This window comes from Typopeltis vanoorti, chromosome 1 (assembly GCF_054136105.1).
Source record: "Typopeltis vanoorti isolate ZY-2024b chromosome 1, IOZ_Tvanoo_1.0, whole genome shotgun sequence".
In the NCBI taxonomy this organism is placed as follows: domain Eukaryota; kingdom Metazoa; phylum Arthropoda; class Arachnida; order Uropygi; family Thelyphonidae; genus Typopeltis; species Typopeltis vanoorti.
Window position 1 is genome coordinate 141,273,770 of NC_143549.1, and position 23,669 is coordinate 141,297,438.

The window sequence follows — 23,669 nt, forward strand, 5'->3', positions numbered from 1 at the left end:
CCACAACAATCATTGCTTTCACCCTTTCCTTTTGCTCTCTAATAGACTCAGTTACATCCTTTATGGTCGCACCAGGTTGGTACGATTTTGTCAAATCCTCTACTAACACACCTCGTACTAACGAGTCTCCATACAGCACTCTATCCTTCATTTTGTTCATGTTCACATTCATACGTCTATTTTTCCTGTCATACCTTTTATTATTGGTTGGTTCATTCAGTCAACTTTTGTTTATGCACTCTAGCTGCTGTTTTGCCCTTTCTATCGCACCATTCAACAATGCGATCTCACTCAATGCATCTATCTCATCTTTTTTATTCTCTGAGAATCCATTAATACTATTATTCACACTTTCTACATTCACACTCTCATAATTCTCATGTACAACCTTGCCGTTTCTTGTCATATCGCTATTTTCTTCATTCTGAAGTTTGACAATAATATCACACTCACGATCCGAAATACACTTCAATTCCTCATTCTCCCTACATTTTCTACACACATTCAATCCTTTATTATCATCTATCCACACTCCGACCGCACTCTGCAAGGCGTACATTTCACAGCTAGTACACTGACTCATTTCTTTTATACTACCGTTCTTTGATAAAGATGGCGAACCATCATTACTGGCCGCCATTTTCCTTCGTACAGGTGCCATAATTATTTGCAACGTGTTTTATCAAATAATAAGTTATAACACACCAAAAATACACAAACAGACGCACTAAAATACGCAAGTCAAACAAAACTACGCAATATTAAGTAATTTTATCAACGATAACTGAAAATAATACTTATCTTATCAGGAGCTTGCACGAATGGAGATTACATTCTGAATGTAATTTTAGTTTCAGTATCCTATGTGTTAGAAGAAAATACAAGAGAATTAGCTGTGATCCTTGGGACAGGCTATTGGTACTACCAAAAAAGTGGAATCAGGGAAAGTTGTTTTATGAAATGGTAGCAAATTATAGACAGATCAGCATGTTAGAACTTTCATTTTAGGGATAAAGTTTGTTAAGCCAAAAATACAGGAATGGGTAGATAGGAATGTGATACTCTGTGGGGAACATTGCTTTGTTGAAGGGTTGGTTGGCCTTGCTTAGTAATTCAGTCACTTCTATTAACAAATGACATAGATAAAGTAAATTGTTATACCTGATATTGCTGTTATTTAACTACAGCAAATGGGAGTTAATATGAAGCTGGTAACATACAAGAGGATATCTTAAAGATATCAGAGTAGTGGTATTATGGAGCAGAATCAGGAAATAGGATGCTTCAGGGCTCTGTAATTTGACTGCTCTTTAATTTTCTGTATTAATGATATTGGGCATGATTTTGAGGTAGAATATTCCATTGTTTGTTGAAAGGGCAGTAGTTAATTTGGGAAGGGCAATAGTTAAACCTTGAGCCAGTGGAGGACAAAAACAAATTCTAAATTAGCTAATTTCTGGCAATCAATAGCAAAAATCATAGACACCGGTGCCCTTGCAGCAAAAGGAATCACAAAGTGTGTAATTTGGACATTAAAGGTGTACAGTAGTGGATGCAGCTGCAATTTGGATTTCTGTCGAGCATAAGAGGATTGGTGCTTTGAATGTTAGTAAAGTAAATGTGAAAATTTTTTAAGAAATTGACAGGATTTATTATGGTGTGCTTAGTCTGTTTTTGCTAGCATTGGTTTTTGAAGGAGATTTGTTTTTTTGTCACAGTGTCACTGATAATGTTTGTAACTTTCATTATAGGTTCAGTTAGAGTAGAGACATACAGTGAGAGGAGATACTCTTGGACATGATACCCATAGAGAGAGAGAGAGAGCAACCATTTTCCTTGCTATAACATGCCATTGACAGTGATTCATTATTGACAGCTTTGTATCCATGCACTATTTGGGGAGTGGGACTGGTCTGTGCATCACTGTTTTTGCCAATGTACCCTCAAATGTAGGAGGTTCTGATCCTCTTGAGTATGTTTTGAATGGCCTTGAATGGTATCACTCCCAGTGCATGGAGAAGAGGGTACAAACTGGAACCCCTGCTCTGAAAAACAAACATGGCATTCACCACTTCAAAGCCTCCAATAAGTTGGATGGTGGTATTTCACTGGGCAATAAAAGTGATCTTCCACCTAGTGGATCTAATTGTAATTTCCATTTCCTCCAACTAGTCAGGTATCCTTTAGCAGCAAGAATTCTTACTAGGTTTACCAGAGCCCCCTTTTGTGGAAATGGGACTTGATACAGTGAGGTTGTATGTTGTGCAGTGTCTGCTTATTAGAGGCCCTAGTTCTTGCTGTTGATTTGAAAAACTGTAAGGACAGTTTTTAGAAAACTAAAATGCTGTTTTTTTCTCAAGTTTATAAATTTTGTTCCTGAAACCACTCATTACTCCCTTAATGTGCTTGTCAGTGTGTTATTTGAGAGTACATATCCCTTTGACCTTATGCTAGTTCATTTTCTGTAGGTAAACTTTTTTGTTCACTTTTATGGACTTTTTGATGGTGAAACAATATTATTATATCATTCTACAAACACTCTGATTTAAGAATTTGCAGTAATTGCAGGCGAATAGTTCTTCAAACACATCAAAACTGGGTGTTTCTGAAGGAACTTGTTTTGCACAGTTTTCTAGAGAAATTTCAGTTAGTATAAAGCCTTGTTTGAATTTTTTCTCAACCATGGTAGGGTACTAATATGCCATAAATTTCAGTCTTTTGCAAGTGAAATGTAAATTTATATATATATAATATGAGCCAGTGTAATATTTAAATTTCTTTCAGGTTTGGATGGTGGTGAAGTATTAAGTAACAAAGCAAAAATCCAGTTTGAACATGACTTGGAAGTAAGCGTCAAATCTTTAGAAAGAGGTATAGTGTTTTTAAATTTCAGTTAAAATTTTATTTGTATAAGCTCTTATGTTTGATCTTTCCCCATTTGATATTATATACACAAAATTACATGGCAGAAGTCATTAACTTTTGATATGTCTTATTAAATATACCATTGCATTTGGAGCTTACCTGGGTAGCTGATTGACTAACATCTCCATTTCACTACCTGCAAGCCACAGATTCAAATCCCACTATAACATGGATGGTCATGCAAGTCTTTATTTAGCTTGTAAATAATTTTCATTTCTAGATATCATAAAAGTGTTTTTTTGGAACTGAAATGATTTTGAAGTGATGTGAAAAATGTAGGAGGAAATGTGAAAAATCTAGAGTTCTTAGGTTACCTGAAAACTACTTTCTGGCTTGGTTTACCAAGTGGATGACATTTCCACTCTCCAGCCAGTAGGTTGTGGGCATAGATATTTTTTTTGATGAATGGTAATGCTTCATGAAGCTTCCCAGTCAGCTGAGAATAATCCTGCTATTTCTTATTCGGTTAGATTTTATGTTGCTCTTACCTACGAAAGGTTATTTTGTAAAGCTATGGTGCATTTTATACCATGGATGGGCTAAGGATTTTTTCTATTTTTATCAATTTTTTTATATTTTTTTGTACTTTTCATTTATTTTACATAGTATAGAAACCCTTCTCTAGAGAATAAACATGGAAATTTTTTAAGCTGCTTCAGGCATCTGATAAATTTGGTAGTGATCTCACACTGTTAAATTTTCATTAATTGAAACTCTTAGGAATTTCATTTAATATCATTTAACAAGCAAAATCCTAAAAAGAATATACTTGCATCCAAGTATGTGTTATACGTATATCTGGACAAATATAGAATACATTATTACAAAGAAAGGAAATTGTGAATAATTAAATGAAAGGATTCTTACTAGATTGTCTAATGTCAGTGATACTTTGTAAATATATGATAAATTTAAAAATAGATAATACAATGAATTGTTGTATGACTTACATGTAAGTTAATGTGAACAAAAGGTCAAAGTACAAGGGCACGGCAACGGAATAAAAGGTTGCCCCAGGCGGTATCAGTTGCACACGGCACATGGAGTGGTAAGCGGTCAAAACAAAATTAAACTCTACGAAGCGAGACCCATGTGGAGAGAATTCTACGCGACAGGTAAACAATGAAGGCTACAAGGAATGTCAGTAGGGAGATGGTATAAAAGGGTTAGGAAACCCACCCACCCCCTCACACACACACAAGGCTCTGAAGTTTTTGGGTTTTTGCAGTAAGGAGCGTCTCTCTTCGAGAACGTCTAGATGAAGGGTCAGCGGGGAGCTCTGCTCGGACTCCCGTAGGTAATAGTCGGAAATGCTGCGTATCAGTTAAAAAGGATTACTTACCCCAAACCTTATGATGGAAGAAAATATATTTACACTGAAGACAGGCAATCCATGGAAAAGGCTCAGTGTCTCGATAGCAAACTTCATGGAAACAGAATCGCCAGATGCCAACGAAATCCCTGGAAAGGCTTGATGTGCTAGAAACGTGTGGAACTATCAATGACCGGAGAAATTCACATAACAATGACTGAAGGGAAATCGTATGAGGAACAAGTGCCAAGAGCCAAAGGAACAAGTATAAGAAGACCATGTGTATGGTAAAGTTGAAAGTTCTTTGTCTAGTATTATGTATAAGGATAAGAAACTAACTGTAAACTGAGAATCAAGGACTTTGATTAAGATAAGACAGGACTGTAGTACCTTGATATTAGTTAGAAGAAAGTGTGATATCTCTTGAATGTGTTGAGTTAATATTTATGTTTTAAGTGAATATTGAGATGATCTATTTTGAGTATTAAGTTAATGATTAGAGAGGAGGTTGAGAGATTACAAAGGCCCCTTCTTGACCTATTGGATATCGTTATGCAAAAACTGGCGGCCATAACCTCCCAGGACACTATAGAACTTCCATCAAATTCCAGGCGAACCACTGACCAAAGTGATAGGAGAGAGCCATCCAGATGTTACAATTGTGACAAGATTGGGCATCTTGCCTGCAATTGTTTCAGTGGTAAGAGGCACTCTAATAGGAATCATAATGAGGCACCTAGGTCAAACATGTATGCAAATAGAACCTGGAACAGAGGGCAAAGAATGAAAGAGCATTCTTATGGAATGATGGTAAAGGGCAGTGTCTATGGAAAATATTGTAATGCTCTAATGGACACTGGGTTCTAAATCTCCATTATTTCTGAGGATTATTTTAAAATGTTAGAACCCTATGTAAGAAATAAGATTACCTACCTCGAGGAGGCAGTGAGAATATCGGGAGTTACAGCTTCCACAACTCACGTGACCAAGTCTATAAATCTGAAGGTTTACTTTCCTGAATTCAGGCTGTGTGTTTGACATGAGTTTCTGGTCCTGTCCAGAACATCTCTCCCACACATAAAGCTAATTCTAGGCAATGATTTTTTGATGCGGTATAACTTCAAATGCGATTATGCAAGGAGGAAGGTATATTTTCTTGGAAAAAGGCGAATCATCCATGAACGTTATAAGGTACGATCCCACAGGAAGGGATTCACTCAGATCTAAATCTCATCCACAGAATGATGAAGAACAGGCTAGTAACTTGAATGATAAACCAGTTTGTGACAATCTGAGCATGAAGGAGGCCCATTTGTCTGAAGAGACAGGCCCTCAAGTGAACAGTATTTCACTGATCAAAGGGACAACAAAGAAAGAAAATTTTGTTCACTTGAGGGCCTGTCTCTTCAGACAAATGGGCCTCCTTCATGCTCAGATTGTCACATACTGGTTTATCATTCAAGTTACTAGCCTGTTCTTCATCATTCTGTGGATGAGATTTAGATCTGAGTGAATCCCTTCCTGTGGGATCGTACCTTATAACGTTCATGGATGATTCGCCTTTTTCCAAGAAAATATACCTTCCTCCTTGCATAATCGCATTTGAAGTTATACCGCATCAAAAAATCATTGCCTAGAATTAGCTTTATGTGTGGGAGAGATGTTCTGGACAGGACCAGAAACTCATGTCAAACACACAGCCTGAATTCAGGAAAGTAAACCTTCAGATTTATAGACTTGGTCACGTGAGTTGTGGAAGCTGTAACTCCCGATATTCTCACTGCCTCCTCGAGGTAGGTAATCTTATTTCTTACATAGGGTTCTAACATTTTAAAATAATCCTCAGAAATAATGGATTAGGGTATTTCACTGATCAAAGGGACAACAAAGAAAGAAAATTTTGATGATAAGAACTTGAACTTGGATAAGATTCACCCATCGGTGATAGGAATTTATTATGTTAGCATTAGAAAAAGGAAGAAGGGAGAATCCAGAGAGATAAATTACACTCACAGAAACTTACGTGATAAAAGAAACAACCTTGGATATACACGGTATTTCTTTAATCAAAAAAAATTTTTAAAGGGAAGGGGGAACCTTTGTTAAATTTTGATTAATTGAAACTCTTAAGAATTTCATTTAATATCATTTAACAAGCAAAAACCCCAAAACTTCAGTTTTTGAGTTTTTGCAGTAAGGAGCATCGCTCTTTATTATTATTATTATTATTACCACGGGCTACTCCAGGAGTCCTTAGACTCATCGAGGGAGGCCCTAAACATCATGTTCACGCAGCTGTTCAACATTATCACAGTATCTATCATACCTTGCCTTGAACTCGCTCACTGTCATAGCACCCACAACAGACTCTGGCAGCTTATTCCACTCATTTACCACTCTAAAAGTAAAGAACCCAGCTCTAACACCCCTGCTAACCACGCTCTTGCCCAGCTTCCATGGGTGTCCCCTAGTTCTCCCACCACCAGTCCTGATCTCAAAAATATCATCTGAATTAATCCTATAGAATCCTTTTAGCAATTTGAATGTCTCAATCGTTTCTCCCCTTTTCCGCCTATCAACTAGTTTCTGCAACCCACAAATCTTCAACCTGTTCTTATATGGTTCATTCCATAGACCTGCTATCATCTTAGTCACTCGCCTCTGGATCCTCTCAACCTCCTCCCCATCAAGAAGGAACCGAGGTGACCAAATCTGGGCACAGTAGTCGAGATGAGGTCTTATCAGGGCTCGGTACAGAGGTACAATAACTTGTTTTTCTCTGCTCGTCAAGGTATTTTTCAACAACCAAGTGAGTTGATGAGCTGATTTAGCTACTTTTGCAATGTGCCCCCTAAACTTCATCTCCCTATCCACCAACACTCCCAAGTCCCTGGCCTCATCAATCTCTTGGAGTACAGTTCCACCAATGTGGTATACTGCTGCTAATCTTTTCACTCCGAAATGCATAACCTTACATTTTGTCACATTAAATTGACATCCATTCTCCTTAGTCCAGAACTCCAATCTATCTAAGTCATCTTGCAAGACTTTGACATCTTCTGCATTCACTATCGCCCTACCCAACTTTGCATCATCAGCGAACAAATGAACTGTCCCACTTAGACCCTTCCCTATATCGTTAATGAACAGATTAAACAGCAGTGGTCCAAGAACAGAACCCTGTGGCACACCACTAGTCACAGGCCGTTTTTTGGACTCTACTCCTGAATAAACTACTCTTTGATATCTCTCCATCAACCACCCAGCTATCCATCTCACCAACCCTATATCCATTCCCATATGTTGTAGTTTACGGATTAGAATTCCATGTGGTATCCTGTCAAACGCCTTTGCCAGGTCCAGCAGTATCACTGTAAACCCATTTCCCTTATCCAGTTCAGCCGTCACCTTGTTATAAAACTTGAGCAAGTTACTGAGGCATGATCTACCCTTCACAAAGCCATGCTGTCCTCTGTACAGTATCTCATTTTCATCAATCCATTCTTGTATTTTTCCCTTGACTACTTTTTCCAAGACCTTGACAACGACTCCTGATATGCTGATCGGTCGGTAATTTGCAACCATAGTCTTGGATCCTCCTTTATGCAGTGAAACTATTTTCCCCTCTTTTCACGCCTTCGGGACTAAGCCAGACCTGAGACTCAGATTAAACAACATGGTCAAGGGCACTGATAATTCATTAGCCGCTTCATGCAAGACCCGTGCCGGTATACCATCCAATCCCACAGATGTATTCACATTAAGGTTCTGTAATAGACTATTCACCTCCACTTCATTCATCACAATTCCCATATAAACTAATGGTTCCTTCATTTTTTCAACGTCACCACCTGGATGATATACTTTTGTAAAGTGCGCGCTCAGTAACTCCACTATATTGACTGGTTCAGTGAACTCTTTACCATCGTCATTCCTTAAAATCATTTTGCCATGTACAGTTTTTTTTTCCTTGCTTGCAGCATATTTAAAGAACTGTTTGGGATTCTCTTTTGCTTGCATAGCTAGTTTCCTTTCATAATCGGCTTTTGCTGTTTTTACCACACTCGTTACCCTTCTGGCCTGTACTTTATACCGTTCGTGTGCCTGCAGGTCAACCCTTTCTTTAAATGCCCTCCATAGTTGTTTCTTTTTTTGCAGCTCAAGCATAATGGTGTTATTCATCCATTTAACCCCTCCTTGTTTCACTATTCGGACCTTAGGTATACAATCAGCCATAACCTCCTGTAAATGCTCTTTGATCACTTCCCATGCTCTATCGACGTCCAGCCCTTGCAGTTGTACATGCCATGGCACTGATCCAAGCAATCTCCTAAGCTTGTCATACTTGCCAGCACGGTAATTCCACATATACCCTGTCTTAATCACAAATTTCACACCTTTAGCCACCTCCCAGGTCAAGACCTTATGATCACTCTCACCAATAGGTGGCAACATGGTCATATTCATTACAGTCAAATTCTCAGATACTATTACCAGGTCAAGCACTCTCACACCCCTAGTATTTTCAATTACATGCTGTTTCAGATAGTTATCCCTTAATAATTGAATAAAATCCATTTCCTTCCTCACATGTGTCCTCTCCTCCTTCCAATCAATGTTACCATAGTTGAAATCCCCCATAATAATTACCCTCCTTCCACTCATTTCATCAATTTGTTTATGCATACCATCTCCACCATCTATTCCATCACCTGGTCTATAGCAGCACCCAACTGTATATTTTATTCTGCCAGTATCAATCTCACACCAAATAGCCTCAAATGAGCTCCTTTCACTATCCTGCAATGCTTCAATTCTCCTTGGCTGCAGTTCATCAGCTATCATCAATAACACCCCTCCCCCAATTTTATTCTCTCTGTCCCTCCTAAACATACTATAACCTACACATTCTATCCCACTAACTATATCATCTTCTGCCAGCCATGTTTCACTAATGCCAATAACCTGTGGCCAGGAAGAGCCAATCAAGGCCAAAAATTCTTCCTTCTTGTTCCTAATACTCCTGGCATTAGTATACATGAGTTGCACTGTTCCCTTTGTCCCACCCCTATCTTGATGCGTTATTCTAAATATCCCATTCCCATTTTTTGTCCTTATTGCTGGCTCAGGTACATTATATACATTTTTACACTCAACTGTCTCACTGTTGTCTGGATATCCACTTCCCCCCCTCCTTGGTAGTTCTAGTTTCCCTGGTTCTGCACATCCATTTTCACTTCATTCAGCAACACTTTTTCCAGTCTCCGCACACCAAGTCCATTCAAATGCAGGCCATCCATCTTGTATAAGTCCTTTCGCCCATCAAACTCATTCCACACGTCCACAAATTCCACACCACACCATCCGCATAACCTGCGCATAATATCATTTGCGATTATGGCCCTCCTTCTAAACTCCTCTCTGTCATACCGCGGTAACAGACTCACCATTCTAACTCTGTCACTCGTTTCTTTCGCTACCTTTAACAATACTTTCAAGTCCTCTCTCATAAAAAATTTATCACCTTTCAATTCATTCGTACCAGCCACAATTGTTATTTCTTTCACCCTCTGTTTTTGCACTCTAATGCTCTCACTTACATCCTTAAATTTCGCACCTGGTAAGTACGATTTAGTTACACTCCCATCTATTACTCCTCTTAATAACGAGTTACCATACAACACTCTCTCCTTCATTTCGGAAACTTGCCCATGCTGTTTATTTACGTTAGCCGAATCACTCTGGAAAGAGTTTTGCAGGTGCTCTAATTGCCGCTGCGCATCTTGTATCACTGCGCGCAGCCTAGCGATCTCACTTCCTACAAATAATTCCTCATTTTTTTTATCATTCAAACCATTTTCTCTTTCTGTATAATTGCTCTCGCTCTTTCTTAGATAACCGCTCACATTGCCATCTTGTACACCGCAATTCCCTATCGATCCACTATTTTCACTCGCATTCTGGCTTTCTTCAACCATAACTGTCTCACAGCCTGACACATACTTCGACTCCTCACTTTGCATACACTTTCTACACATTCTCCCACCACTATCACTTTCAGTCCATACTCCAGCCTCATTCGGGAATGCATACATTCCACACACATCACATTGGACAAATTCTCTCGCATTATGGTTTTTGAACAATGCCGTCGTATTTTAGGACGCCATTATCTTACGTCGCATTGGCGCCATATTCAAATATATGAAACGTATCGTTAAAGACTAAATTAATTTACGGAATTTACACCAAAATCACACAGACACAACAAGCTACCAAATTTAGACAATATTACGTTATGATTTTTAACATATATTCTAATTTCCATTCAAAATTGTACTTAGCTTTCGGGAGCTCCCTGAAAACACGACCGTTCCCCTGGCCCTCTAGCGGCGCGATGAGAACGTCTAGACGAAGGGTCAGCGGGGAGCTCTGCTCAGACTCCCGTAGGTAATAGTTGGAAATGCCGCATATCAGTTAAAAGGGTTACTTACCCCAAATCTTATGATGGAAGAAAATATATCTATACTGAAGACAGGCAATCATGGAAAAGGCTCAGTGTCTTGATAGCGAACTTCATGGAAACAGAATTGCCAGACGCCAACGAAATCCCTGGAATATGCTTGATATGCTAGAAACGTGTTTAACTACCAATGACTGGAGAAATTCACATCATAACAATGACTGAAGGGAAATCTTATGAGGAACAAGTGCGAAGAGCCAAAGGAACTGTAGCACATTGTTATTAGTTAGAAGAAAGTGTGATATCTCTTGAATGTGTTGAGTTATTATTTATGTTTTAAGTGAATATTGAGATGATCTATTTTGAGTATTAAGTTAACTCGGGAAAATTCATGTTAATATTGTTCCCTAAGATTACGAGGTTCTTAATCTTATATAGGAATTGTTTTTTTGATAATCTTATGTTACTGGGGATGCATGTGGATTAATTTGCTTAGCATTGATTTGATTTTGATTGAATGTTCTTTGTATTGTATGATAACTAATGTGTGTAGTTATCATACACATTAGTTATCATACAATAACTAATGTGTTTAATAAACCTTTTGCTATCTTTAAATCAAATTGCTTGTGTTTAGAATCCGATGCACCACTCACAAAAAGTACGAAATCTAAGCAGAAGGAAATAGGTTGTAGTTGTAGTCACGATTGCAAACCATTGGTCATTAGTGTACATCTGTAAATTCACTTCTTGATTAAGATTTCTCTTTCTTAATCTAATGGTTCTAGATGGTGCAGCGTTAAAATATAAATTTTCCTAGAGCTTTAAGAGAGCCAAGATTTCAGAACCTTTGAGTATTGATAAAAAATTAAGAAAGTAGGATACAACAATACCAAACAATGACATTCATCTTCTTCCTAAAGACAATCACAAACATCCATGCCCATGGCAGGATTTGAACTCACAACCTGTTGGATGGAGAGCACTAACACGGGTACACTAACTACTCGGCCAACCAGGATGGTTGGCTTGTGTAGCTGGCCAGCAGGTTGTGCATAGTCAGAGTATATCAGCTTGCAGAGTGCACTATCAAGGGCTGTTTGGAGTGTGAGCATTCTTTATGTGGAAGTTGTATTCACAGATCCTTCCTCCTCCACTGCATGCTGTTACTCTATAAATTTTCACAATATTCCATGAAAGATGTCATAAAAAATTATTCCGTCACTCTAGTTAAACTCACAAAAATTTACAAAAATAAGTTTTAAAAAATTATTAAATTTAATATATTTTTTTTTAAATGATTAAAAATGCAGCAAAAACTTGCAAAAAAATCCAATTAAATTCCATTTAGAAAACTTCCAGACAAAACCTATGGACTAAATAACAACTCTTTTTTTTTTTTTTTTTTTTTTTGTTATGGGGAACCAATCTTAACCACAGTATGGATGGGTAAGAGGAAACTTGGTCACATTTATCTTGAAAAGCTGTGGATTGCATTCCTTAGGAAACATAAGATGGCAGACTATTCCAGAGGGCAGCAGTGGAAGGGATAAATTAAGAAAAGGAGAGATCTTCTCTGTTAGTTTGGAGATGCACTGTGAAGGACTGTTGGTTAGTTATTGCACACATTTGAACTGATTTGACAAATGAACAGCAACTGTAAAAGTATTTGTAGATGATGCAAGCACAGAAACTGAGATTACCTGTGTGAAAGTGAGTCAAATGTATTGGTGATCATTGATCAGTCTGACTGCCCTTTTCTGTACTGAGTCCAGTATGTTTAGGGATCTCTTGTGACACCATCCCAGGCATTGAAGCTATATTCAGTGTTTGACAGATTTGTATAAAGTCTTTGCACACGCACACACAACCCCCCCCCCTACTTTTTGGCGATAAAGGAATCAGCAATATTTGCAAATTTGCAATACTTTGTGCCAAGAGAAACTTGAGGTTAGTGTTATCTCAAGAAGATAAATCTCATCATACATGGGGATTTGGGTGCTGTTCAAAAGTAAGACTGAAAGAAAAGGGTTCCTTTTTGTGTGATATAAGACATTCACCCTTGCTTACAGACATTCAAACATTCATCACTGAACCTCACTGACATCCTCTACAAATATGGCTCACCTCAACTTGCCACATTATGACATATATCATGCCTTCCATAGAAGGGCAAAACATGCAATTTTGTCATATCCCATGTCAAAGGATATCATATCTGGAATGGGAGTGAAGATTCAGCCATTAAATTATTGTCCCATTACCCTTCCCTCAGTTTTCTCACAAATGATGGTCGTCAGCAATCAGTTTCACTATGTGGATACCATCAGTTAGTGATCACCAATATGGATTCTGTTATTCTTGTTTTACATCAAACCTCCTTGCTAACTTTGTTCATCTTTGGACACACCGTGGAAACATTTGGAGAAACTTTCATATGGTCACTCCTGATATTTCTAAGAAAATGATGTTGCCAACAAAATCAAGTGATATCTTGATATCTCTGAGCCACTTGATAGTTTACACAAAGGCTATTAAATGTGCTTCTCTTATGATTTGGCTTTTGCATTTGGATTTTTCAAGTTTCTTTCAGGTTGCACATTGTGTGTAATGTGGATGAATCTATCTTCATTAGCAGTTAATGCTGTTATACTATATTGTATAACACTTACTTTCTTCCTTCTCCATTTATTTCACAATCAATCCATCCACAGTTTTGCTGATGACAGTGCATTATAATTTTTATTTGAACCTAACGCCATGCAAAGTATGAAAATGCCTAAATATATGTATCTCCAAACTATAGCAGGGTTTTTTCTCCCGGAAACTCGGGTTTTTCATCCCGCATACATACAAATCGGCCCTTCAGAATACACGCAATTTACAGACAAAAATTACTAGTTGTGGTGGTGTTGGAGGTGGGCGGTAGATGGCGTTGATTCGTAGTAGAGGTAAGGTGTAGGGACAGTTGAAGATGTCCTCCCGCGATGAGTCTTCGGACTCCTTGGAGGTATCAGGAATAATAATAATAATAATAATAATATTCTATTGTAGGTTCCATTAGCTTTAACTTCAATGTTAGCAAAACTCATTTCTACCTTATTTCTCAAAAAGAACCTTTCTCTTCCATTATTTCTTTTGACAATACTCAAATCATCTAAACAAGATGAGATTTCTCTTCATGGGATAACTTAAACCTCTGATCTTTTTGACATAAATATGTCAAAGGTATTGCTTGTTTTTCATCCAAGAAATTAGGTTTCCACTTTCACCCTAAGGATTATTTACCTTTGAACAACTGTACTCATCACAAATCCAACCATCACATAGTATTTTCACATATGGGATGGTATCCCAAGAGTCGCTTTAAAATTTCTGAACTCAGCAGAGAACAGAATTATCCATTCTCACAATCACAGTCTAGTTCTTTCACACAGACCTTTAGTTTCTGGTGTGTGCATTTTCTACAGACATTTGAACAGAACATTTCAATATTCTTCACATTTCACTCCAAACTGAATGGTTTGCTTTTTTTTTTTTTTTTTGTTCAACTCCCTCTTTGAAATGTTGATTGTAAAATAAATTTTAAAGTTTCTTCAAATTTCTGCCTATCCACAGTCAGTGAAGTGTAGGTTGAACATCTCATGTGGGATTACAGTAAAAAAATAATAATAATCACATAAAACCTGGATATTATACTAGTAAAATTAATTTAATTTTTTTTTTTTTGTTCAACTCCCTCTTTGAAATGTTGATTGTAAAATAAATTTTAAAGTTTCTTCAAATTTCTGCCTATCCACAGTCAGTGAAGTGTAGGTTGAACATCTCATGTGGGATTACAGTAAAAAAATAATAATAATCACATAAAACCTGGATATTATACTAGTAAAATTAATTTAACTCATCTTTGTTAGACAGATTGCTTACCTTTTTTTTCAATATTGATCTCCTACATTAGGTTGAACCTATAACTACACAGGTGAAGATTGAGAAAGAAGTTTATTGTCATTTTTCATGAGAAGTTGCAAGTTGTAATTATTCAGGAATACTTCATAAGGAAGGCTGTTTCAGGGGACAGAAGTAGATGGAATAAAACAAAGAGAAGCAGGCATAGTGTGCCTGTTTCTCTTTTGCAGTTGCACTGAAAAGGAATTCTGGCCAGTGACAGAATGATAGTTGCCAGTTTAATGGAGCAGTGATCATGGAAGTACTTATAGAATAGAGTGCTGAAACATTGCCAGTGAGAGAAGTTGAAGGAAGTCTGTAAGGGAAGGATCACATATGAACTGAATTACTCTCCTCTGGACAGCATTGAGAATTTTTAGAGAGGCTTTAGGTACACCACCCAAACATTTGAACAGTATTCTAAGGATGTGAAGATTTGGGATTTGTAAGTTAGTAGCTGAGTGAGTGTAAAATAGCATCTTCAATGGAAGAGAATGCTTAGTTTTTTTGGATGTCGAGGAAGCTATTGATGTTGTGCACTTTTATGCCAGAGGCTGGAGGAAAATGTTAGTCCATATAAAGAGATCTGATCCTGTCTGGTGATTTGTATTACTGAGAGAAAGGATAGGTGAGCTGAGATCTCATGTGAGAGAAAAAGCAAGACTGCATTTTGGTAGCATTGAAGGTTACCAGATTGTCCTCATTCCCATTGAAGGATAGTATTCAGATCAGTATTTAAGGCACTGGTTGAAAATGATTTGAAGCTTGTGATATCTGAGCACTGCATGGTTTGTCAAATTAGTAGGATGAATGGAGAATACCATGAGCAGAGCTGTAAATAGGATTAGTGATGATTCAGAGTATATTGTTTATACACTGAAGCGCCATTGAATTAGGAATAGCTACCTAGTAATGTGTTGGACCCCCTTCTGCTCTGATAACGGCCGGGCAACAAGGCAAGCATTCCACAAGCTTGCAAAAATATTTCACAGGTATGACGACCTATGCATCCTCCAGAGCTGTCCACAATTCATTCAAGTTTGGTGGTGATGGGACACTGGCCCGAACATTCTGCACAATGGTATCCCAAAGATTTTTGATAGGATTTAAATCAGGACTTCTAGGTGGCTAATTCATTATTTCAAAAGTCAACAGAATGCTCCTGGAACCAAGCAGTAGCCTGTTTGGACCTGCTAGATGTTATCTTGCTGATAGATGCCATCTCCATTGGGATGCATGACAAACATAAATTGGTGTAAATGGTCGGCAATGAGTTCCACGTACCGGGATGCATTGAGAGTCTTTGGTATACCTACCAAAGGTTCCAAAGATGTCCAACTGAAAACACCCAAGCCATCACTGAGCCACCACCAGCTTGTACAGTTCTGACCTGACATGCAGGATCCATGGCTTCATGGGATTGGTGTCATATCCTCAGTCTCCCATAGGCACCATGAAGTTGAAATCATGATTCATCACTCCAGGTTGCACATCAATTTTCAATCATCCAGTTTCAACGCTCTTTAGCTAGGCAAGGCCTTCAGCCTGGTATTATGCCATTAGAAGTGGGACTCTTGTAGGTTGGTAGCTCCCGAAGTGAATGGTGCATCGTTCTTGCACTGACTTTCTGACTAGAACCCTCGTTCAGATAGGAGGTGATTTGAGATAATGCCTGGCCCCTATTGGTTTATACGATGTGAGTCAGATGGCAAAACCCATGATCCTTCAAGGCTGGTTGCTCTTTACAGTTTGTGTGGGTGCTTGGTTTTTTGCCATAATTTTCATATTCCCAGAACACTCTTGAAACACGAGAAAATCCAAGTTTGTTGGCAACTTTGGAGATTGAGTGACCCATACTTTGGGTACCTATGATCTCCCCTCTGTCAAATGCATCTATATCCCATACCTTTTCCATTATGTTTCTCATGACAAATGCTTAGGGAAGCCAATGCTGACAGCTAAGTATAAATGCAGTTTCAGCCATGCATGCACAAATGCAGGAGTTGTGGTATAGAATTTGTATAGTGGCTCCTATCCCTAATTCGATGACACTTCAGTGTTTGTGTGCATGTATTTTTTTCCTCTCCCACCCACGAAAAGTTTATTTATGAACCTATAGTACATTCACTTTGTGAATGGGCTGAGGATATTTTTCTGTTTTTATTGATTTTATATATTTTTTGTTATTTTTATTGATTTTTTACAGATCCAGAAACGCTCCTCTAGAGACTGAACATAAAACTTTTTCATGCCACTTCAGGCCTCCAATAAGTGGGGAAGTGGTCTCACACTGAACAATTAAATTCATCTTCCACCTAATGATCTTTTGTGAGATAAAGAGAAAGGAGATAGGTAATAGAACAGAGTCCTGAGGCACTAATACAATAGGTGGCACGCCTAGAAGAGTGGAAGCCATCCATAATGACATGGAGTGAACAACCAGAAAGAGAAAGCTAGCATCCCAATTCCAGAGGTGCCAGGTAGACCAAAGGGTGTCAATTTGTTTAATAGGCCTCGATGTCAAATACAATCAAAAATTCTGGACATGATGTGTTTCTCCAAACTTTTAATGGCATGTCCCGTCATTGGTGATGGGTCATGTAGGCTGTTAGACCTTGAATGGCAGAATCAATATTGGTGGACCTCCAGGTAGTGAAATTGACTATTAATGATTTTCTCCCTTATTTTGGATAGGATTGAGGTGCTAGTGATTGGTTGTAGTTGGAATGGTCTGGATGTTACTTCCACATATTGAGATAAATACCAGTTAAGTATAAAAGATTATGGAGACCATTTAGAATGGGTGTTAGCTCTGGAACACAAAGAGTTCAATTGGAGAGATGCCATTATCACCAGAAAACCTTTTAGTCTCCCAGTTATTTAGTATTATGTTTGTTTGTTTTTTTGCTGAAAAAAAATATAATGCTGATTCTGATATGGTAAGGAGACAATTTGCTTTGTTCATCTATGCAGGAGTTAGAAGAAAAGTGATATCAGGTGGTCAGCTTTGCATTTGTGGGCTGTAACAATAATGCCATCTGAATGAGAGGTAGATGTACAGGTGAGCAGAAATTGTGTCCGATGGTCTTAGCATAACTCATATTCAATAGGAGGCAAGTTTTCTGCTGTTGGCCTTTATGAAATCACATTGAGATTTACTGATGACTGTTTTGCATTTATTGCATGCTTTATCATAAGTTAAATTCTGGGATTCTTGATGCAATCAACTTCTACAATCAACTTATGCATTGATAAGTTGAATTTTTCTTCAGCTGCTCTGGTAAACTGTACCAGAGCAGCTTCCTGTTGAATCTGGGTATGGATAGTAGATGAAAATTTTGTGTAGAGTGGAGAATGAAGACCTTCATTCCAGTGTGGATAACTTCTTTGTCTTGCTCAGAGCAGGTGTTTGGGTTACAGGAGCGGAAGCAATAGTCAGACCATGGAAAGGAAGAGTAGAAACTTCAAAGATCGTCCCTGCCTAGCACCTTTGCAGTGTCAAAGGATACGGTTGGGATTGGCTGGAGGAATGATGTTCTGTGAGAGAGAGAGAGAAGACTTCTGCATCTTGTCCAGCTTGGTCTGTGGTGTTGGAATTGTGGAGATTAAGTTCAAAAAAGATGACCTCACTATTGGAATGGTTAGATTGCAGGTGGTCAATCTTCATAGAGAGGAAGTTGAAAAGGTCAGATTAGTTTTCAAAGTTTGGAGACTGGTAAATCCATTAGATGAATTAAAAGGGGTAAGGAAACCTTGAGCCAGAGGAGGTCAAAAGCCGTGGATTCTAAATTACCCATTGAGGGCAATAAATGGCAGATGTCACATAGGCACAGGTGTCATCCTTGTGGTACTTGTGCCTTTTACAGATCTGTCAAGATTTTGAAGTTATGCCACAGATGTTAAAGTGAGTGTGAAAGTGATTTTTTATTGTGGGAATCCTGGCATGATTTCTATGTTGAAATTATTGAGGGAGATTTCTTTTTGTCATGGTGTCACTGACAATGTTTGTTTCATTTTAGTTCATTTATGGTTAGATGGAAGAATAGTGGTTACATGCACATCGATAGTGCCTCTTACCTACCAGTACATGGAGTCCTTTACTAGGCATGACCTGGTTAGAGAGTGTGACATTGAGATTATGCGGTAGTTGACGAGAAGCCTACTGACTCATTACTGACAAGTTTATTATTATTATTATTACTACTACTACGGGCGTCTCCAGGGAGTCCTTAGGCTCATTGAGGGAGCCCTAAACATCATGTCCACACAACTATACGACATTCTCACGGTATCTATCATACCTTGCCTTGAACTCGCTCACCGTCATAGCACCCACAACAGACCCTGGCAGCTTATTCCACTCATTTACCACTCTAAAAGTAAAGAACCCAGCTCTAACACCCCTGCTAATCACATTCTTGCCCAGTTCCACAGGTGTCCCCTAGTTCTCTCACCACCAGTCCTGATCTCAAAAATATCCTCTGAATTAATCCTGTAGAAACCCTTTAGCAATTTGAATGTCTCAATCACATCTCCCCTTTTCTGCCTATCAACTAGTTTCGGCAACCCACAAATCTTCAACCTGTTCTCATATGGTTCATTCCATAGACCTGCTATCATCTTAGTCACTCGCCTCTGGATCCTCTCCACCTCCTCCCCATCAAGAAGGAACTGAGGTGTCCAAATCTGGGCACAGTAGTTGAGATGAGGTCTTATCAAGGCTCGGTACAGAGGTACAATAACTTGTTCGTCTCTGCTCAAGGTATTTTTCAACAACCAAGTGAGTTGATGAGTTGATTTAGCTACTTTTGCAATGTGCCCCCTAAACTTCATCTCCCTATCCAACAACACTCCCAAATCCCTGGCCTCATCAATCTCCTGGAGTACAGTTCCACCAATGTGGTATACTGCTGCTAATCTTTTCACCCCAAAATGCATAACCTTACATTTTGTCACATTAAATTGACATCCATTCTTCTTAGCCCAGAACTCCAATCTATCCAAGTCATCCTGCAAGATTTTGACATCTTCTGCATTCACTATCGCCTTACCCAACTTTGCATCATCAGCGAACAAATGAACTGTTCCTCTTAGATCCTTCCCTATATCGTTAATGAACAGATTAAACAGCAGTGGTCCAAGAACAGAATCCTGCGGCACACCACTAGTCACAGGCCGTCTTTTGAACTTTACTCCTGAAAAAACTACTCTTTGATATCTCTCCATCAACCACCCACCTATCCATCTCACCAACCCTATATCCATTCCCATATGTTGTAGTTTACGGATTAGAATTCCATGTGGTATCCTGTCAAATGCCTTTGCCAGGTCCAGCAGTATCACTGTAAACCCATTACCCTTATCCAGTTCAGCCGTCACCTTGTTATAAAACTTGAGCAAGTTACTGAGGCATGATCTACCCTTCACAAAGCCATGCTGTCCCCTGTACAGTATCTCATTTTCATCAATCCATTCCTGTATTTTTCCCTTGACTACTTTCTCCAAGACCTTGACAACGACTCCTGATATGCTGATCGGTTGGTAATTTGCAACCGTAGTCTTGGATCCTCCTTTATGCAGTGGAACTATTTTCCCCTCTTTCCACACCTTCGGGACTAAACCAGATCCGAGACTCAGATTAAACAACATGGTCAAGGGCACTGATAATTCCTTAGCCGCTTCACGCAAGTTTAATCTATGGAATTCAAGTTTAACTATGGAATCACGTGTACCACAGTAAAAAATTAAATTTTATCATGCAGATATATCATAAGACATCATCAGTACAAACAGCAACACAACATTAAGGAATTTGAATAAAGAAACAGTGGAGGTCGTGTGTTAAATTGTAATCCCTCTGTGGAATATTTTAATATTTTGAACCACTTTAAAAATTATCCTAATTTTGAATGTTTTCGAATAACAGTTTGTTATAATTTATATTACATTTTTGTGTTTACATGGTTAAATCTACGAAGTACGTAGATTTAGTTGATGCTGATTCATATTTGGTAGTAATTATTTTCTATGCAATAAATTAGAATTGCAAATCATTCAGCACATTTTCTTTGATTATTCTAATTTTTTTTATTTGAAGGTGTGCATATATAATATACACATTTCATTTATGATCTGAAATCAAGCTGTGTTGATTATTCTTAGTTATCAGTTTTTTATTAGTGCAAGTAAAGAATGAATTAAGTATTTTTTAAACTGATTTTTTCCCACTTTATAGGACAAGAAAAATAGAAAATGTTTTTTTTTCCCAATGTAAAAAAATAGTAGCTTAATTGCAGTCACAACAAGATGCTCAAAACAGGGGCTCGCTTTTCAAAGTGGAATTAGTCAATATCTCATTTTACACAGCTTCCATCACAGATAAAAAAAATAATTTTCTTAATGTTTTATTGATCAATAAAAACACATATACACTGAACATTATTACCAAGAATTTGAGAATATTAAACAACTTAATGCTGGGTTTTGTATTTCATCACATAAGTGGATTAGAAAGAATCATGTTCAAGAATTCTGAAAATGTGTATTTATGCAGAATGTTGTTTTTAATTAATGAATTTGGTAGAAAAAGGATAAATTCTATAGTGCTTTTTCATTCAATAAAGAAGTAGACTATGCCCTTTATGGAAATATTCCTAACTTTTTGGAAATTACTAGGCAGTCAGTTCAGTGTCGCTCACTATTTTTCCAGCTTTAGTGCATTTTAACTTGCTAGATGTGAGGATGTTTCTTATCCTAACTGATATTTATTGTATGTTCTTGTATGTGTTCTACAATCAGTTTTAGTTAAGTGGAAATTAAAACCAGAGATTCTTCTAATAGAATAGAACTTGTTAACTGTTGTTATGTAGGCTTCTGTGGAGAAAGGGCATGCTAGGAAAACATATTCCTAGTAGAACTTGTTAAGACATATTATTATGGATATTATAACTTGAGAATAGCTATGCAGGCATTAGAAATGCAACAGTAAGTACATTTCATCATGTTGTTATTATTATTATTATTAGTAGTAGTAGTAGTAGTATGGGCAACTCCAAGGAGCCCTTAGACTCATCGAGGAAGGCCCTAACATCATGTCAAGAACAACTATTCTTGACATGATGTTATGTCAATATCATACTTCTCCTTGAACTCATTTACAGTCATGGCACCCACAACAGACTCTAGCAGCTTATTCCACTCATTCACCACTCTCCAAGTAAAAAAAAAACCTTGCTCTTAACACCCTTGCTAACCACACTCTTGCCTAGCTTCCATGGATGGCCCCTAGTCCTCCCACCACCAATCCTATTCTCAAAAATATCTTCTGAATTAATCTTATAGAAACCCTTCAGTAATTTGAATGTCTCAATCATATCACCCCTTTTCCGCCTATCAGCCAATTTCTCATCATCATCATCATCATCATATTCCTGCCATGTACCCTCAAGGGGTGTACAGGATATGATAGTGCTACATGAAAAAAATTACATCATTACTAACTTCCTATCTACAATTTTCCTCCAAATCACTCTGTTACTTGTCAAGACTCCAACATTATCAGATCTTATATTTCTATCGTCTAAGGCACTTTGTACCGTATCAATCCACCTATATCTTGGTCTTCCTCTGGGTCGTTTTTGCTGCTAACCTAGCAGAGAACACTTGTTTTGCTGATCTTTCCTCGCCCATTCTGTTTAAGTGACCATACCACCTGAGATTAGCTCTGCTAACGCATATAATCTTTCTCAGGACTCTCATGTCTACGGTCTCTAGTCTTTGGTCAAGTGTTTTACTTCTGACCCAGCTCTCATATCCATAAGTTAAAACTGGTTTGAACACTGTCTTGTATACAGCTAATTTAGTGTTCCAACTAATTTCTCTCTTATTCCATATGAATATATTCAATTGACTTCCCACCATACCAGCTTTGCTAATTCTGTTGTCTATTTCTATATTTAATTTACCATCTTCAGTAAATATCGTGCCTAAGTAGCTGAAATGTTTTGTTACATAGGTTCTCCATTCACAACACGGTTGACATTTTCAGTGATTCTGCCTATTTTCATTGTCTTTGTCTTTTTATTGCTGACCTTCATACCATATCTATTACAACAGCTATTCAATTTAGTCAGAGAATCTTGCAGACTTGTAGCGGATTTATTTAGAAGTATAACATCATCCGCATAAAGCAAAGAGCTGACATTAACCTCTCCAATTTTGATATCAGGTTTAATACCACTTTCCTTCATAATGTGATCCATATAGATAATGAATAACAGAGGGGATAATGTACATCCTTCTCTCACACCAGATTTAACATTAAACCATCTTCCTGTACTTCCTTCAATTCTAACTGCTGACTTACAACTCAAATAAAGACTAAGTATTGCTTGATATAATGCCCCATTGACACCATATAACTGCAGCGTATTGAATAGCTTCTCTCTTGGCACCTTGTCATATGCTTTTTCCAGATCTACAAAACTTAAATACGGATCTTTGTTATATTTCCATGATTTCTCGACTATTTGTTGTAAAGTGAAGATCTGATCCTAATAACCTCTATTTGGCCTGAATCCAGCTTGTTCTTCACGAAGCTTTTCTTCCACAATTCTTCTCAACCGTTTCTCAAGTATACTTGCATAGATCTTGCCAGGAACACTCAGTAGGGAAATACCTCTGTAATTCTCACATTCAGTTTTATTTCCCTTTTTATATAAGGGTACTATGAGAGCTCTACTCCAATCATCGGGAATTCGTCCCTCTGTCCAGGCTTTCTGAACTATGTAGTGCAGCCACTGTAAGACTCTTATACCACCATACTTCAGCATTTCTGATCGAATATCATCTACTCCTGCTGCCTTTCCACATTTCAAGCCTTTGATTGCTTTTTCTACTTCAAGTATGGATATGTATTCCTGACTGCATGCCTGGTCGGTGTTTTTTACCACTGTGCTGTCATCACTGCTTGTTTCATTTAGCAGTTTTTCAAAGTAATTACTCCATACTTCAAGGATATCTTTT

General features: G+C 37.9%; 1 protein-coding gene across 1 annotated transcript in view; it reads left to right on the forward strand.

Annotated features, from left to right (window-relative positions):
- Positions 1–23,669, forward strand: part of LOC150110486 (uncharacterized) — a 54,002-nt gene that overhangs the window by 26,531 nt on the left and 3,802 nt on the right. The window contains exon 2 of the mRNA XM_090394096.1: positions 2,785–2,871. Within this exon, the coding sequence (XP_090250222.1) occupies positions 2,785–2,871 (87 nt within the window). The remainder of the gene's footprint in view (positions 1–2,784; positions 2,872–23,669) is intronic.